General features: G+C 40.6%; 1 protein-coding gene across 4 annotated transcripts in view; it reads left to right on the forward strand.

The window, feature by feature from the left end:
* Positions 1-14388, forward strand: part of Mkx (mohawk homeobox) — a 65717-nt gene extending 51329 nt beyond the window's left edge. For 3 of the 4 annotated variants that reach the window (XM_063253715.1, XM_003468628.5, XM_063253717.1), the window contains exons 6-7: positions 11729-11762; positions 11866-14388. In XM_063253715.1, the coding sequence (XP_063109785.1) occupies positions 11729-11762; positions 11866-12052 (221 nt within the window). In that variant the 3' untranslated portion in view covers positions 12053-14388. The remainder of the gene's footprint in view (positions 1-11728; positions 11763-11865) is intronic. The other variant, XM_063253716.1, reaches the window with a different exon arrangement.
* Positions 14389-14944: the final 556 nt, after the last annotated feature.

Here is a 14944-nt window from a genome sequence, read left to right on the forward strand (position 1 = left end):
GGTTGCTTTTTCTCTTCATTCCTGTTCCTCTTTAGAGACTATGGCTCCAACTACCTCTCATGGCTGTGGTAGAAATAACAGATTAAAAACAACCAGGTTTACCAAACTTGTCTCTGTGTCAGTGTGCAGCAAAACAGCGCCCTGTGTTCTGACGGCGGGACCTGAGGTCTGTGAGAGGCACCAGCAATGCAAGATTACTTTATAGAAGCTTATTATCCTGCCCCAGAAAGGCATTCTACGTTGGGCTGAATAATTAGTTTTTGATGACCCCTGTGGATTACTGTTTGTCACCTTAGTTTCCCAAAGGGGAGATAAAAGAATAAAATAGGAAACTTACAAAAATAAAAGGCTCCACCACCACAGCATTACAGAGCTGGGCCAACAAGTTTATTTTCAAAACAAAAAACCACAGATCTTATGACAGTGTATTATTACCAGAGTCATGCCAATTAGAAGAAAGAGTGCATTTTGATTATTTGGAGTCTTCTGTAGTATAGTGAAATCTTGGGTTACTTTGTTCTGAAGTTTGTGTTACTAGCAACTCTCCCTGAAGTATATGTCAGAGCATAGTAAAAATTATAATAACTGGGGAGAAAGGATAAGAGGAAAGTGAGATATTTTATAGCTAAAGAGCCTCCTAGTGATATATATATATATATAAAGACAAAGAAGTCTTTTGATAAGAAGTCTTTTGAACTTGGAGTTACCCACTCCTGAACAATATGTTCTTGTAAAACACTGTATTATATCTGCTGTTCACGCTAACATAAAATCAAGAACTCGGCATTAACCTAACGGTACGGCCTTGGCACTGCTGTCTGTTCTTTGTCAGAATATTAGGAATCTAATAGTGATTTTTAAAAAGACATATAAAGAAATCTTGCCTTGGATTGCTGCAGTTGAGCAGAGACTGAGGAATTCCCACGTGGCATTTTTCACTGAGAGCAGCACACTCCTAACCCCTGCGCTCCCCAGTAGTCACCCCCGGAGGGCAGCCTCTTTACACAGCTCTGTGGGAGCATGTCAGGAGCTGATCCCAAGGCAGGTTATAACCACAGTCTTAGAGACGGGGTCCTGCATAATTAGTCTCAGAGCCGGGCCCAGCAACCTGCCATTTGGAGCATCCTCCTGATTTATTTTATTCTTTTCTCTACAGCATCCCAAGAAAGTGAACTCAGTGGGGTTAGTACCTTGTACTGTGGAACTTGGAATCATATTATGACTAGCAGGGAGGTTTTGCAATGTGGCTTCTCTCCTTCAGGAGTCTAAGGCCATGCTGTGTGCCAGGAGCTTCTGCTATACCCATTTTATAAATGGGGATGTCGTGTACATAACTAACTTACCCTTGGTTATATAATTTGTGAACTGCTCAGTATTTTCCTATGGGTGTAGTTCAGTCTTGTGCTGTAGAAAAATTAATTGTTCAAGCAGGTTTTTGTGTTCTAGAAAATGTTTTGGTCCCTTCCCTTAAAAAAAAGATCAACTTCAAAGGTTTAAGCAACTTATTTGCTACTTTCTTGTCTAAAAATCTCCTGTATTCTAAATTAAAATGATAGTGGTGAAACAGGATCTCTATCCCTCTGTAAAATTCTAAATATATATATAAGATACCATCTTATATATACAATGATAACCATTATTAAGAATTTAATAAATGCATAACAATTTGATTACTTTTAACTGTTACATAAAATTGCACATATTTAAGAGATATCATGTGATAATTGTAAATTTAATAGACAAACAGGATTTGGGTGTGGTGGTACATGCCTGTTATCCCAGAACTCTGGGAAGCTAAGGTAGGAGGATCACAAATTCAAACCCAATCTGGACAATTTAGCAACTTTAAAAGATCCTTTCTCAAAGTAAACATGAAATGAAAAAGAGCTGGGGAACATAGCTAACTGTGAGAGACTCTGTGTTCAACCCCCAGTACTAACTGGATACAATAAAAAAGAACAGGAAGGAACATAATCAATACTGCACAGCAGGGGCACCCCAGCCCCCGACACGTGGCTTCCTTCACCAGAACCTGTCCTGCAGCACTGGAAGCTCAGGCATTGTTATAACGTCAGTGAAGGTTTCCTCTTTCTACCCCAGAGAGTCATTGTCTGCTTGGTGTTGGTGTGCAACCCTGGGAAAATGTTGAGTGGACCCTTTAAGTCTGGCTGGGCTTAAAGAGAGAGAGCAGTTCTATGGTGTTGTCTTGGTCAGGGGCCCTGAAAGTCCACTAGACTGGAGGCCATCTCAGTTCTGTAGCCCCTGTCGCCTTCCCACAGAAAGGGCACTTAACTTCTCCTTCGTGCATAGTTCTTTTATAACTTCTCTGGTCCTTCAGTACCATTAGCAAACATCTTTCTAATTTCCATTTTAAAATAGACCTTCAGCCCTGCATTTCTGAATTGAAAGCAGAAAACTGCAGGACCAGAAGGCAGAAAAAGTCTTAGAGGACGCTGACACGCCACGCGCAGTTTTAGGTTCAAATGTATTAAGAACACTGAAGTGGATTTGAAATGTGAAAAGACCAGTGAGAGTGTTCTTCTTGCGGCTAAAACAGTTTTTCTCTTGTAATAGCCACAGCAGTTGAACTGGGAGCAGAGCAGCTGTCACTTGCTATTCTTCTGAAAGAGACAAGAAGCTCGTGAAAGTCGTTGCTTTTTGTGTGTCATTTGTGGTGTTAATGCAGTCAGACAGGTTCAACATCAGGATCTCCCAGTCCGCAGCATCATTTCTGGAGATGGCAATTTGAGGAATTTGAGAAGCACGGCAATCATGTGAGCAGGTCCAAAGAGATATTGCAGTTCGTATATCAGAGGGAAAGCGCTGTTTGATGATTTTTCAGCGATACTGAGGACTTTGGACCAAGTGCATGAATACAGCCAGACTTTCCGGTCAGACTTTCCATCTCTAATAACGTGCATCAGGAGAGATGCTCTTCTTTCCATCTGAAAACCTTCTTTGCTGTAGAAAGTGCTATAGTACTGTGCAAGCTAACAAGTCACCAGTATGTGTATTAAACAGTTCAACCCTTGTTGCTGAGTGTTGGGGCGTGTGTGTGCATGTGTGTCTGTGTCTGTGTGTGAGCCGTAAGATTTATCTTGGGAGTAACAGCCTGGGGGCTGCTAAGGACCACAGAGAATTCAACGTCAGGATTCAGGCGCAGACAAAAGGAAGCTGCAGCTAAGATCAGAGGAGGTGTGTCCAGGTTTTGGAAATAGCTGCCCAACCCGCATGTAAGCAGAGTGATTTACAATGCTTAAAACTCCTCTTAACGCACAGGCACAATCGGAAGTCTTCTGAGACTGTGGCTGGACTCCGGCTTTCACAGATGAAGCATTTGGGTAACATTTCCAATGTTCACCTTGGGAAAAATGCAGTAAGGAAATCCATGAGACACAGAGGGTTAGTCTTTAATGTAGGTCAGTGCTCTTTGGGTATGGGGTGTAATTGGCATAGAGAACATAAAAAAGCTACCTTGTCTTTGAAGATGACAGAAGCCCACACATTTACTCCATTAATCTGAGCTGATGGGCTTTGCCAGAGTTATGCTATGATGTCCTTCCATAATGCTTTTCATATTAAACAGTGTTGACTTTCCTGGTGACTTCAACCCTGTTTTCTAGATTCAAGAAAAGTAAAACAAGAAAGGTTAATTTTTCTTTACAGTGACTCATATTAATACTTGATTGTGCATGCTGCCATTCCTTTCTAACATTAAATATTGAATTAGTTATGTGGTCCTCATTACCAACACCCTGAGTCTGGGACTGTTGTCCTTGCTTTGCAAGTGAGAAAGTAGAAGCACAGAGAAGCCAAGCAGCTGACCGGTGCTCACACAGCATCCGTGGAGAGCAGGAATCCAGCTCATGCCATTGTGCTCAGCATCTGGGCTCTGCTGCTGCGTGGTGCTGCCCCTGTGACTCGGTCTAGGCCACCCATGTAGTTACTGCGAGCAGCCAAGAATAGAAATGAGAATATTTAACATGTCCAGACCCTCTGTCTGGTCACCTACCAACCCCTTTCCCCATAGACTGTGTTCTCATCTTCAAAGTGAAGTCTCAGACTGAAAGCTTTAGACTTGGGAAAGAGGGGGGTTGTTTGAGCTCACAGAGGAGCAATCTTGGAAGAAAGGACTATGTAGAATAATTTAGCATCAAGAACATTTAATATGTTTAGTGGGAAAGACTGTAAGTGAGCTGAAACATTATCATTGGGTGGTATTCTGTTTATTCTAAGAAGTTACTTTTAAGTCCCAAATCCCACTTCCTGCACTTTTAGTCCACCAGCCAGAATAGCTGTGCATTTTACCAGAACAAAGGCAACAGGGAATTAATATGGTGGCATCAGCACAGAGCCCATGTACTCTACGTAGTAAGGGAAGGCCATCAAGGCTACAGCTCCCCAATGGATAGGGACTTAAGCAGCGCTTTACAGGGCTTTGGTTCTCCTGGAATAAGACAGATGCTGCATTGTAGCTGTTGTCAGCCGCAGTGCAGCCTACCTCAGGCTTCAATGCAGGAACATCCACCAATCCAACCAGGAAGCTCTTCGCCATTGGTCCAAAGTAGAGGGGTGTGGCCACTCACTTTTAATTTCTGGCGTGAGGTAGAGGGACAATGTATTGACAGAAAGGCAGCTGAAGGCGAGGACCCCGTGGTGCAGACATCTGGGCATCATTAGCCACACTGGGGGCCAGCCCACATGAGAGGCAGCAGGAAGGAAAAGAATCTCTAGCCAGATGGTGGAAGTCATGGCTGGAGGAAACACTGGCTTAATTTTTGGAAAAGACTTTTCTTCCCCAGAATGAATAATTTAGCTGGTACATTGCAAATGGGAACAAATAGCTCCATCCATAAAGATGTGGTGGGTTTCATTTTATAATTCTCACTATTTAGAAAGCTCCCAAAGTCCTCCCATTGCTAGACTCACAAAACCCAGGCTCCTGCTAATCACTTTGTAAGCAGTAGTCTTGGTAGGCCCAGACTTTTGTTGCGGTTTCTTCTTGGCATATGGAAGTTTTAAAGTGGAAGGATTTTTCAATCAGTGAAACTGCTAGGCACAGTTTACTCATCAGCAGATCTGTGTTACAGTTTCTTGGGTATATTGGTTTTTGCTTTTTTTTTCCTTTCCTTTTCATGACAGATCATTTAGAATGATGTATCTTTACTCATTCAAAAGCTCTATCCAAAAGAGAGAGGAGCTATTTCAAAGATAAAAAGATATATTATGGCAGCCGTTTTGGATTTGCTATTATCTTGTTTTGAAGTCCATATTGCATTCATTATTTTGCTTTTATTGGTTCTATTCTATTTGCTTTGTTGGATTTTACTGTCTGGAGATATGGGTAGCTATGTTGAAGACAACAAGGTGTTATGGTAACCATTGTTGATTTCCTATTATCTTGTTTTGAAATCCTGTACACACTATTTTGTTTTGATTGGCTTTATTCTGTTTTATTTTGCTTGGTCTTATTCTCTTTAAAATAAACTTAACATTTAAAAAAAGAGAGGGGAGCCAAAAAAATTCCTCTAAAATGATGAAACAACGACTCTCTAGGAGTTAGTTAGCAGTAATTTATCCCTGGCTAGAGGAGAGTAATCAGAATTATATCAGTTCTCTGGAAACATCCTTCTTAAAATGTGAGGGCGTACTCAGGAGAGCTCATTGTGATTCCTAACCCTGCACTATGGACAGATTCCTTGATATTACTCATTAAATCATATGAAGAATACGTCTTTTAAAATCTCTCTGGTCTAAAATTCTAGCAGGAAGTAAGAAAAAGAGTTGGCTAGGTTTTTAGTAGACCCTCATTCTGTAGTCTTTTTATGTATGTGATGCTGTAGTCACTGTGACCTTTGTAAGTAGCTTCATCATCAGAGGAATGTGTGGTCACAGACATGGTCTTCAATGCTGGCCATAGACCTGGAGCTGTCTCCTCCGAGTCCCGTGAGATTCTCAGATACACAGGTTAAAGTGTCATTTGTCAGTGAAAGTGACAGTGCTACCTCATAAGTTTGTGAGCATTTAACCAGAGAGCATTTGTAGAGTTCCTGGCACAGTGTTTGGCATGAGAATAAGCATTCAGTAAATGATAGTAATTGTTATTTTATGGAAGACTCCTTCTCTAACATTGTGTTTCTCCATAGTCACATTTAAATTGATGGATATAGATTTCGAATTCTTTCAAGCTGCTTCTATTCACAGCCCAAGTCCACTGCCACATCAGGGGAAAGTCAACTGGCAGAATACCATCTTATTGATTAACAAAGAAAGGGTAATTCAGAAGTGGAAGTATTGTTTCAAAAGATGATCTGGTCATAGTGATGCATTCCTGTAATCCCAGGACTCTGGGAGACTGAGGCAGGAGGAACACACGTAGGAGTCTAGCCTGGCCAACTTAGTGAGATCATGTCTCAAATGAAAAAAGAGGAGAGAGAGAAAGCGCGCGCATAGTGGGGAAATGAAGGGAAGGGAAGAGAAGGAAAGAAAGGCAAGGCAAGACAGAACTGGTGATGCATCTCAGGGTGAAGGACCTAGATTTAATACCCAGGATTACAGAGACAAGCAAGCCAATCCGCAAGGTGTAAGATATGTACAGAATGACCTCAGCTTTAAAGCTTGTGTGTGATACTTGCTTAGAATGCCATAGATCCAAATGTTAATGCTACCTATCCTGTGTTTTCCATTGCACACTCTTTCTCAGTGAACCTGTGTTACTTTCTCATTAGATAAAAACAAAAAATGCTATTTTTAAAAAGCAAAGAAGTGCACAAGCACCAGTGGAACTTACCTATGGGGCTATAGCTAAATCTGGCCAGGACTTCTGGTGGGGGAGGAAGAGATACAGACCTTAGTTAGTGGGACCAGGATGCCCAGGAATCCCTTGGTGTTTTTATTAAGATCCTGCAAATTTGCAACAGTTGATATTCCAGAATCTCCCACGTGGATTTTTACAGTCCTCCTGTGTTTTTCCTCAGTTGTTCCAAGTATATGGATAACTCCAGAAGCTGGCGTCTCTGGGCTTTCTGTGCCTGTGGGGATTGTCCGCCCCTGCTGATACCAGTAAGGGTCCCCCAGTGAACCAGTGTATGGAGGAACAGTACTCAGGAAGCTGAATGTCTCAGTTTGTTTGAGATCACTGACAAAAAAAAAAATCCCCAGATTCTTCATTTCTTGAGGCCAAGTTTGATAGATGAGGTGAATATTTTCTTCAATTGTCTTAGAATGCAGCTTTTTTTCACACCCAACCCAAATGGTCACCCCACCCCAAGGCCACACAGCTACTTTGGGGATAATTCTTACTTCTTTGCCTCCCTTTTCCTGATCCCAAAAGTCTCTTTTCTACATTTTCCACTTTAACATAGAGAAACATATACATTATATGATTTTAAAATGCTCATATGCTTTCTCTTACTTAATTTTATTTACATTTCAGTGATGTGTATAGTATTTTGTGAAAACATTCCTAACTTTAAGACTTATTTGTTAAATCTGAAAAAAAAAGTCTCAGAGAAAGAAGATTTGGCTGTATTTTTCTTTTCATGGCTACAAATGTTACTTCAGGAATATATATTAGACTTAATACACTTCTGCATGGTCTCTAACAAAGTTGAAAAGACCATCGGCCCACAGAGCTCTGTGCTTCTATCTTGAGTTGCTGTAAAGCTGGAATTTTATTTTATTTTATTTTGTATAATTGTTTCTCTACTTAAATTTATGAGGAAACACATGTCCAAACTGAGGAGAGCCCCACTTTAAGTTTCAACATGGTCTGGGTTTTACAGCATCCAATATTTTCCTAACTGTGCACCTCTTTTTTTTCTTTCCTTTGGTCTTAAAACACGCTCTTTTGGCTGGTTCAATAAGTTGTTCCTGCCAACCAGTTGCTTTTATGGTAATTGACAGCATAGCTGATTTTTTGGAACCTTAGACTCTAAAAAGGCATTTGAGCTCAGACTTTTGGGAGGCCAAGCCAAACTACTTACAGAGTAAGAGATACAGCTGAGCTAGATGTGAGGGGCTCGACCCCGAGTCTGTGTCATCCAACGAAGTCTACGGAGCAGCCTACAGGCCGGGAGCAAGCTCAGACCTGCAAGTGCCCCCCGAATTTTAGCAGCATTTGCACCCTTCTTTACCCTGCAAGGGTCTCTGAAGTTACTGGGTGCAACTTCTGGGGGGCGGGAGCCAGTGAGACCACCTGGCATGAGCAGAAAGAAGTGGCCTGAGCCCTGTGACTCGTAGTGATGGGGACAACAGACCCACTGCTCCTTAAACACTGGCTTTGGGCCGAAAAGACACCAAATAGCTGAACTGCAAAAAAAGCCAGTGAGTTCTTACTTCAAAGGAAGGGAACATAAGAAAAAAGCATTACAACACTTAATACCACCACTTCACATAATGATTGAATTGTGAGTGTTCTGAGTTCCCCTGAGATGATATCAGTCCTTTAAAATAGCCGGACACCTCTCCAGATTTCCTCTTGACATTAAGAATAGAAAAAATAAAAATGTCTCCCAATCATCAGATCTTCAGAGTTCTCGCTTTCTTATTGTAATACCAACTTTTCTGAGTGAAAGGGTGTCTGCTGTCTCTGCTTTGCTTTTGGTCTGTGGCCCCTTAGGATTCATGACAGAATATCCTAGAGACACTGACCAGTGATAGCAACAACTTATTTTTTGAGCCCAGACACAGAAGCCCACAAAGGTAATAATAGCCAGCTTTTTCTTGTTGGTTTGAACTACTTGAGACTGAGCATTCTGACACACAATTTTAGCACTGCTGATAGTAACACAAGATATTTCTTCTCTTCGCTACATTTTATAAAGATTTTTATTCTGTTCTGGAAATGAAACCAATCCACATACCTGATGACCCTGGATATGCCCACCTGCCTTAAAATAAGATACAGAATCCAGTCTTTCAAATACAGGTTAAGATTTGTGAAACTAATTAAAATACTCAAGTAGGAATTGGAGTCAAGGATTGTTATACTTCAAAAGTATTTTCATAGGCAAAGTGTAAAACACATGCATTCTGAGAGTAAGCAAGATTTTATAATTTTACAGTCGGCCCCATAAACTTGTTCCCCAGTGGCACGAGTTCAAGGTGTCAAGCACAGGGAGGGTCGGCCATGCTGGGCGTTGCTGGGACTACAGAACACTCGTGTGGATTCCTCGTGAGTGTGTTGGAATTAGCCAGAGAGGGAATTCCGCATGCAGGACCCATGCACTGATGTCATCACTGTGTTTTGAGTTCCGCCGTGGATTTGACGGGCACTGGCTTCCTTCTGGTCTGCACAGTAACTGTCCTCTCTGGTTGGTGGCTCATCAGGGGAGTCGTTGTGGAAGCCTTCTTTTGTGAATCCAGGCAATTAGTTACGTCTAAATTAGGTTTGGTGGCTTCCTTCATAATATTTAAGCTTTTGTGAACCTTCTGCTTCTTTAGCCAGATCTCTTCACTGAATAAATATCCCCGTAATCTGTTGCTTCACTTTGGCAATAAAATTGCTGTAACTTGTGGGCAAAATTGAGCAAAGCTCTAAACTCATTTTTTCGTTGTAAAATGTCCAATGTTACTGGCTTTCTCCCAAACAGAGGCCATGACTTGTTCTCTGTCCTAGTAGCGCCTTGTCCCTGTCATTACCGAGCAAAGATTTATGGATAATGGGAATGAATAAAGAATGCCTTCTTCACCGTCACTGAAGAAATATGCTATCTGAGTACCAAGTCACTGACACCAAATAAAGTTAAATGCGAAACTCTGAGAATGGTGCCTCGCACAGAGTAAGTGATCCATAAATCAGGAAAATCAGAGGGGTGCCTTCCTCCACTTACATGAGTAATTTTATAATCCCCAAAGCAGCCAAAGCAAGGCCAGATGATGCAGAAGCTGACTGGGCTACCGAAGGCGACCATCCAACTGCTCAGAGATCCAGCTAAAGGATTCCTAAAGCCTTATAAACGCTGCCTGAGTATTCCATGAAAGGAGACTGGAGGGACTTGTGCAGTTCCTTTTCTAGGGAAGACACATGTGATCTCATTTGTTCTTTATAAAAGCCTTGGAGCTTTGTTTGCTTGTTTGCCTGGTTTTCTGTTTGTTTGTTTTGTTTTCTAGTTCCGTTGGCTCCCAGGGACAGTTGGTGAGAAGAGCTCACAGTGGCCCGTTTCTGTCTCAGGGTCTTTTAATGGGCTTTCCCTACTCTTTTCCACACAGAGGGCACTGAAGCTTAGCACTGGTCTACCTGCCTGTGTGATTCTCGTGGCCATCTCCCTGCTGGGAATTAATTACTGCCCTGGTTGGATGTGTTGTGGTCGTGTTTGGGGTCCATGGCTTGGCAGGACCCCAACTGGCTTTGCAGTCTTTGATCCTCTTACAGTTCAGAATCGGAAATGATGCCTAATGAGCCTTGGGCATCAGAGAGAAAAACAAAAAAGCCTTGGAAATATTGAGGAGGAGGAGGAAAAGAAAAAGGGGAGGGTAGAGGGCACAGAAAGAGAAGAGGCCTTGAGCAAAAACTGCACTGTCCTTGCTTCTTTCGTGCACCACAGGGCCCCAGCTGCCGCTGCTTGGCAGTGCTCACTGGTGCCACAGGTGACGATGGTAATACTGGCTTGAGCACCACTGGGCTCAGGGTTTGCTGGACAGTGTGTATGTCTGTCTCAGGTCACCCGCTTTCTCTGGCCATGTAGGCAGCCCCTCACATTCTTCTCTCTGGGATATCAATACTTTGTTCCCTACTTTGTCCTTGGTTAAAGGAATCACCCTTAACCAAAGAGCTTCTCAGAGAAACTGATTAAGACGCAGAACCCATTTTCGTCTTTCTTCCCGTTCGTGTGGTGCTGAGTGACATCAGTGTCCCGAGGGACAGACAGGAGCAGAGGTGAGGATGCGCACGTCTGTCCCTGTGTGAGCACTCCCCAGAGGGGTGCCAGCTCCTGGAGCCTGACGTCTGGGAGGGGCGCAGGCGGGACAAACACCTGGCCTCATGTGAGCCCTAGCTTTTCCTCACACTGATGGCTTCTCAGTGAAAAGCCCCCCCCCCACTTTTTTTCTCATACTAAACCTCAGATTTTTATGTATCTTAATTACCTGATCTTAGTCTTTTTATTTATTTATTTTAATGCATATTAGTTATATAGAACAGGGGGTTTTATTTTGGCATATTTATGCATGCATATAACATAGTTTGATCACAGAGAAAATATGGCATAAGCCCGATATGGAGACACACTCCTGTAACCCCACCACTCTGAGAAGCTGGGGCTAGAGGACCTCAAGTTCAAGCCCAGCCTGACTTAGTGAGACCTGTGTCAAAATTAAAAATAAAAAAGAGGCTTGAGATGTAGTCAGCACAAAGGCCCTGGATTCAATACCCAAAAGCACACACATACAGAGAGAGAGAGAGAGAGAGAGAGAGAAGGGAAAAGAGAGAAATATTATTCAGCCATTAACAAGAAGGAAATCGTGTCATTTGCAGGGAAATGGGTGGAATGGGTGTGTTAAACCAAACAATACAGATTCAGAAAGTCAAACATGACTTCTTGCCTATGTGGCACCTACAGCAAAATCAAGGTTTTCCTTTTTTTGCATCTTAATATAAAAACAACTTTATCTTAGAATGTAATTAACTTTCAACCACGTTCTCTTTCATTCCTGTGAATAAATGATGAAACTCCTGAGATTAAGAAAGAAAAGGAGGGGACTAATTGAATTTTGCTTCTCTTTACAGATGCTCTGGAAAACGGATCCAGTAAGGGCGACAGGTGAGCCACATTTTCCTTTGCCCCGGGCGCTGTGCAGTGAGGCCCTTTCCAGTGCAGCCTGCAGGGAGTTTGATCGTTTTCTTTCTGCTTTGCTTCAATCCAGTGCAGCTCACAGAAAGGGACCGAGCAAGGATGACACGTACTGGAAGGAGATTAATGCGGCCATGGCCTTGACAAACCTCGCACAGGGGAAGGACAAGCTGCAGGGAACCACCAGCTGCATCATCCAGAAGTCGTCCCACATAGCGGAAGTAAAGACCGTCAAAGTGCCACTGGCACGGCCGTTTTGAGAGTGCATCTGAAGGGTGCTTGTGACGTCCGCGCTTCCCCAGCACTCCTTGGGGTGCAGGTGACTCCTGCTCAAGCCTCCTCTTATTTTAATTGTCCTAGATATAACAGTTAGCCGCTTCTATGAAAGACATATAAATTATAAAAAACTCATTTTAGTCAAAAATATTAACTTATTTTATGTTATTCAAACTATGCATAAGACGTCTGCATTCCCATTATAGTAAGTGCCTTGCTTTCCAAAAACCAGCTGCAACGTGGGCATAGTGGGACAGCTATGCCTCAAAATGCCAGTGTCCTATGCGTATTAGTCTGTGTACATCACTCGGACGAACCTAACCATTTCAGGATGAAATCAGAGTTCTTGAAAGCCCTTGAAACAGACTCAGTAATTCACATGTTAAAACTTAGGTATCTGCTCAGTCCAGATGAAATGTTCCTTTAAAAAAAAAAAAAAAAAAAAAAAAAAACTACCTGATTGAAAATTGTTCAGTGTACTTTTCACAGTGACTGAGAAAATTTTATGCACATATTTTGCTTGCTTGTCTGATATGTTACCATCTTCCAAAATGAAAGGTGCAGTGATCCACAAAATGAATCATTTAAGAAGTGATTACTACAAGCTGATTGGAAATTGCAAAGAATACACGATGATCAGAAAAAAAAATTTTCAAGCACTGCTGGAACACCACAATGCCTTTTAGAATTCATTTGAATTTTCTTTCCCTGAAGTTCTGCTGATGTTTTAAAAATACTTTATTATATAAATAACTGAACTTTTTCTGTAGAAAACCAAACCTATAGTTTAGTTTTTAAACATAATCCTGTTTGTATTAGAGTTCAGTATTTTTTTTTTGTTATGGAAACTTTCACGTGGAATGACTAAAAAGCCTTTTATTTGGTTCATTTCAAAATTACAATTGCTGATGGACAATTTGTATTTCAATAAGAATAAGACAATGAAGGAAATGTATCTCTGTGAATATACTTATATACACATAAAATTGACTTTTAAATTTAAAACATATGGGAAACAAAACATTGAGCAGTCTCTGGATTTGGCCAAGTAAGAGATTTAAGTAAAAATTAAATGAAATCATGCATTAAGAGAAAGAACATTTCATTTCTAAATTAGATGATCATTGAGTGAGAACAATCAATATCAACAGCGAACAGTATCTTTTTCAATCAAACAGTAATTTCTAATCATCTTGGGAAAACTTGAAACTTTAAACAGTGGCAATGCCAAATACAACAGAGTATGTGTGCTTCAGAAAAGGAAAGAAAGACTGCATTCTTCTATGGTGGGACTTTTTTCCTAGGTATATAATTTTTGTAATTTTTTAAAACTGGAAAACATTTTTTTTGTAAGTAAGAGCCAATAGTACAGCCATATGGTGACATTTTTCTTTATTTCTCAAAATCCTTTTAAAACCAAAGGCTGCTCTGGTTGAAATATGGACTGTATCAATCTCGATATAAATTGTAGGACAGTTTTTTTATGTAACATAGCATTTGGGGATTGGGTTTATTTCGTGTAATGAAGATAATTTGATATGAAAATATTTTGTGCATATTTTTACTTTGTTTTCTAATTTGCGTTTTACAGTAACAGTAAATGCAAAGCAAGATATGTAAGTTATGACTGTATGATCAGAGGAAGTATGAGTTCTTTTTGGTTTACAACTTTAAGTAGTTAGAGATCCAGGGGGAAAACTTTGGAATTGTTAGAAAACAGTTTTTTGCCAAACTGTGAGCATGCCAATGAAAACTAGGGACAAGTACTTCACTCTTTTTTCATACTATTATAAGTTATTATGGTATTAAATATTTTAATAAAAGTGTTTTTGTTTTAACATATTTCATGTAGATGAATGAATACTGGTTGTATTTAATCTGAATTAGTCATGATTGATTTTTGTCATCTTTTTGTAAAAACCAGCAAACTTATTCTTTGTATAAATCTTAGCTGACAAGCCATTACAGGACCGCTATCAGATGATTTCTTTAAAGCACCAAAACTTGGAGTCTGTTCTGTAAACACATTGAGAAGATTTTATAATTAGTACATCCTTGGCAATAGCTCCAATTGCAATTACTTTTAATTTATTTTTTTTTCTTTTGCTGCTTTAACATTTCTGGAAATTAAAGTCTCCCCAGTCCTTTAAAAGAATCTTGAACAATGCTGAGCCAGCAGCTGAGAATCTATCTCATAATTTATATTGTAGAAAAATAGAATTACCTCTTCTTTATTTTGCTGTATTGTAATCATTTTAAAATGAATAACTGCCAGAATTTCTTGACAGATTTAAAATAAAAGTTAATTTCTAGACCTCAATGATTATATGGCTTTTTCTTTCCTTGGAGAGTCAACTGGTGGAGAAAGTGGTGGAAAAATAGGGTGGGTGTGTGCACGGCAATCCTTCCTTGGTTAGTAAGAATATGATGTACGAGCACTACATTTGTGTTAGAGATGCATTCCATCATCCTAGACCACCAAGGTGTCTTTTAAAATGCATGTAAAATAGTGATCTGACTATTACAATGCATACCCAAAAATGAACATTTTCACTAGGTTCCTTCTTTCAGTGTGTAACACAATAAGCATACTTACTGATGTGATCTTTACTGGAGAGAAATTCTAGGCTTGCAAGCCAGACAAGTCTACATTTCAGTCCCACCTCTGACACTCAATTCTGTAAGGTTTAGACTCACGCTTCTCTTCAGTTTCTTTATCTGCAAGGGCTGCACCTGTGGAGCTTTCTTGACAATTGATATATGTGATTGAACGCTACCACAATGCTTGGCAGACAACAGCTACTCGACAAATGGAAGATGCTATCACATAATTATAATTCCTTTGTATGGGGTTCATGCACAGAAATATAAATGGA

The sequence above is a fragment of the Cavia porcellus genome, unplaced genomic scaffold, assembly GCF_034190915.1.
Source record: "Cavia porcellus strain 051 isolate PalLab524CR breed Dunkin Hartley unplaced genomic scaffold, mCavPor4.1 scaffold_7, whole genome shotgun sequence".
NCBI classification, from domain to species: Eukaryota; Metazoa; Chordata; class Mammalia; order Rodentia; family Caviidae; genus Cavia; species Cavia porcellus.